Source organism: Myotis yumanensis, unplaced genomic scaffold (genome assembly GCF_028538775.1).
Source record: "Myotis yumanensis isolate MYYU_CA2020_CCGP unplaced genomic scaffold, mMyoYum1.0.hap1 SCAF_24, whole genome shotgun sequence".
NCBI lineage: Eukaryota > Metazoa > Chordata > Mammalia > Chiroptera > Vespertilionidae > Myotis > Myotis yumanensis.
The window spans coordinates 10,134,913-10,136,419 of NW_027223775.1; the positions used below are offsets into that span (position 1 = coordinate 10,134,913).

The 1,507-nt window shown below is 47.1% G+C and overlaps 1 protein-coding gene across 1 annotated transcript; it reads right to left on the reverse strand.

Annotated features, from left to right (window-relative positions):
* Nucleotides 1-443: 443 nt before the first annotated feature.
* LOC139000485 (T-cell leukemia/lymphoma protein 1A-like) lies at nucleotides 444-782 on the reverse strand. Its single transcript, XM_070402649.1, has one exon. The coding sequence runs from the start codon at nucleotides 780-782 to the stop codon at nucleotides 444-446; it is 339 nt and encodes a 112-aa protein (XP_070258750.1).
* Between the last annotated feature and the right edge of the window lie 725 nt (nucleotides 783-1,507).

A 1,507-nucleotide genomic window follows, 5' to 3' on the forward strand; every position in this document is an offset into this window, starting at 1 on the left:
ACCTTCAGAGTCCAGAGTCCAACCCTCTATCCAATGAGCCAAACAAGCTAGGGCTCATTGGTTAATTCTTGGGTGTGCCCTGACCAGGAATGGAACCCTGACCTCCATGTTCATAGGTCGTCCTTCAACCACTAAGAAACACCAGCTTGGCTCAAAATGCTTTTATTGATCTGAGAGAGAGGGAGACAGACAGCGAGACAAAGAGACAGAGAGAGAGAAAAAGGAGGAAGAAGAAGAACAAGAATAAGAATAAGAACAAGAACACAGAGAGAGAGAGAGAGAGAGAGAGAGAGAGAGAGACATCAATGTGCCCTCTCACCCAGGGCGTGGCAGATAGAACAGAAAAGCTTATTAAAATGGTGAACAGAACTATACTCGTCCCACCAGCAGGCCAGCAGGACTGGGGCTTAGGTTGACAAGAGCCAGGGACACCATCACATGTCCTAGGAGTTGTTTATCAGCTCAAGCAACATTTCCTCCACTCCATCCTCCTTGATGTGGTGTACGATGCACCAGAACTGGCCCATTGAATCCAGGTACCGGCTGCCAAGCTGGAGTGACCACCACGAAGGCATGGAGCTCAATGTCCGGGGGCTGATGGTGAGTGCGATATGCTCATTCGTGATGTCTTTCTGGAGCAACCGTACTTGCAGGACACCTCCTGTCCTCAGGACAAAATGCAGCCACATGCGCTGGTTATCATCCTTGTACACTGAGGGCCCACGGATATTCAGGTAGATAGGGTGCAAGGTAAGGTGCACCTTCGACGGGAGCTCGGCCATGACCCCTCCGTGGTCCAAGGAGCAAAAGCCACAGCTTCTCAGAGCCTCTCGCTACTTCGGTCCAGGTATCGAAAGACAGGAGATGGTATCTCCAAACGCATTTTACCTCGGCTTTTATCTTAATTGTTTTTACCGTTGTGTTTGTGGTTTCCTTTGGTTTATTTTACAAATTTATAAATCTCAATTCTTCTTTCTTTTTAGTTTTATAAGTACTGCACGGTAACCGATTGCACCACTGGAGCTCCTCTTTTTAGTTTTAGATCTCTCTTCTCAAACACCATGTACAAAATGTACTTAATGTAAAATATGATTCTATGAATATAACATGGTTGTATGGAATTTTTAAACACTTTTGAAATGACAGTTGTCGTAGAAAATTAGGTTCAATTCAGGGGTACACCACAATGATAAGACATTATATAATGGACTAAGAAATCATGCAATTAATGTCATACCCATCTGATATGTTACACCGTTATTATAATAGTACTAGAGCCTCATTGCACCAATTTTATGCACTTAGGGGAGTCCCACAGCCAACCCTGCTGCCTCCCCATGTCCAGGACCCCTTGAGGGATGTCCAACTGACGGCTTAGGCCCCCTTCAGTGCTGCCGTGGAGGCTCCCACTCCCCCCCCTGTGCTCATCAGCTGTGAGCCTGGCTTTTGGCTGAGCAATGCTCCCCCTTTGGGAGCGAACTGACCACCGGTGGACAGCTCCTGCCAG